This window comes from Vigna angularis, chromosome 7 (assembly GCF_016808095.1).
Source record: "Vigna angularis cultivar LongXiaoDou No.4 chromosome 7, ASM1680809v1, whole genome shotgun sequence".
In the NCBI taxonomy this organism is placed as follows: Eukaryota; Viridiplantae; Streptophyta; class Magnoliopsida; order Fabales; family Fabaceae; genus Vigna; species Vigna angularis.
The window spans coordinates 14,886,448-14,888,300 of record NC_068976.1 but is presented as its reverse complement, the minus strand read 5'-3'; the positions used below and the strand labels follow the sequence as shown (position 1 = coordinate 14,888,300).

The 1,853-nt window shown below is 41.3% G+C and overlaps 1 protein-coding gene across 1 annotated transcript; it reads right to left on the bottom strand.

Annotated features, from left to right (window-relative positions):
• On the bottom strand, positions 1-1,011 carry LOC108337174 (zinc finger protein ZAT10). The gene has a single exon (XM_017573639.2). It carries the CDS (start codon positions 914-916, stop codon positions 200-202), a length of 717 nt encoding a protein of 238 aa, XP_017429128.1. The 5' UTR covers positions 917-1,011; the 3' UTR covers positions 1-199.
• Between the last annotated feature and the right edge of the window lie 842 nt (positions 1,012-1,853).

Below are 1,853 nucleotides of genomic sequence, written 5' to 3'. Positions count from 1 at the left end.
TAAATGAATAAATAAATAAATTGAATTGAAAATCTGCAGCATAGAAAGTACAACCTAAACAGGAGAACTGGCCCTGTAAGATCCAACAAAACTCCAAGCACTATATACAAAATCAAGTAATAGCACTCAAAATTCTCCCAATAATTGGAAAATCAAGATACACAAAAATCATGTTATAAAGAGAAAATTCAACCCAGTTTTACTGAAATTGAGGAATTTCAATTTTGGGAATCACAAAGAGACGCTGCTTCTTCATCACAGGGTGAGGGCTCTCGACCTCGTCTTCTCCGACCTTCGTTGAAAATTCGGGAAAAGCCGGGATATTGAGATCAAAATCACGGTGGTGGGGGTGGTGGCCGTGACTCACGGTGTGAGTAGACCCCACAGAGGCGGTTACCACACTGTTTCCGTTACCGTTATTACCTTCGTAGTGACAACGTTTGTGTCCACCGAGAGCCTGTCCGGTGGGGAAGGACTTGTGGCAGATGGAGCACTCGTGGGCACGACCGCCTCCGGCGGTACTGACGGTGCTGGTGGCGGTGATGCCAGAGGAGGTGGGCTGGTCGTCGGGCACGGCGAGTTTACGGTGGCTGGCCTTGTGTCCCCCGAGAGCTTGGTAAGAGGGAAAGGTTTTGTCACAAACAGAGCATTTGTAGGTGAGCTTGGAGGAAGGATCTGGGGTGGGTAGTTGTGGCGGTGGTGAAGCGGTGATGTGGCGGTGGGTTGGTGTGGGATTGGTGGTGGTGGCGGCGCCGCCGCGAGCGAGCATGATGAGGCAGAGAGCGAGGTACTCTTCCTCGGAAGGGTGGTCGCGGGAACGCTTGGAGCGCTTGCGTTTTGCCCATGGGATGGTTGGGTCGTGAAAAGTGAAAGACGGAGTGGTTGCTGTGGGTGAGTTGAGAGCTTGGAGAGCCATGTGTGTGAGTGTTTGATAGGATATGAATAAGAGAAAGAAGAATGAAAAGAATTGAAGGTGTGAGACTGAGTTAGGAGTGAGAGTGGGTTTGGTGTTTTTATAAGGAGAGGAAGAATTGAAGGAAGTTGCGTGACGAGTGGTGTGGTGTGCAAGGTAAGATTTTAAATATAAAATAATTTATTTAGGTTTTTTATTTTGGAAATAAGAGATAGAAAAAGAGGTGGATTATAGTGGAGCACGTTTTGGGGAGTTTCTTGGTGGGCAAGAGTGAGCTGAGGTGGGTCAAAGAGGTGTCACTGTGGGAGTGTGAGAGTAACACTGCTTCCAAATTCAAAGCTCCTAGTCAAAATCTAAAACAGAGAAACTTCCACCCAAAACAGACTTCTTCTTTCTATACAGCAGCCTCCACACGTAAGCTCTACTTACTATTTACACACACTGTTTCTTGAAATACACTCAGATTACATTTTTTTTTATTTAAATAATTTCAAAAAAAATCAAATCTATTTATTCACTTTCTTTCAAATCTTTTTTCCAATCTAAACAAAACCGTAAACTCCGATCTAAAGACAGCCGTAAAGAATCTTCAACCAAACCATACTTTTCTTTGTCAACATCTTTTCGGCCGACCTTTAAAAGCTCTGTTATCTTGCAATTTGGAAACTCATCATTCATTCTTTTTATTTTTCTTTTTTTTTCTTTTACTTCTTCAGCCTCTCTCTCATTTCATATTCGACACTCCATGTCGGAATTTACATCACAAAACATTTTCGCTTTCTTTAATTCTCAAAGACTTTTTCGTAAGCTCTAACTTACTACTACTATTAACATACTTTTTTACTATAAATTATGTTGTTAGATTTATTTATAAATAAATAAATTATTTAGGTAATTTGTTTCAATTTTAAATTATTCATATAATAATATATTAAAATAA

What these genes read in the sequence shown, in the direction of transcription:
- LOC108337174 (XM_017573639.2), bottom strand. Translation starts at nt 916, where the DNA reads ATGGCTCTCCAAGCTCTCAACTCACCCACAGCAACCACTCCGTCTTTC.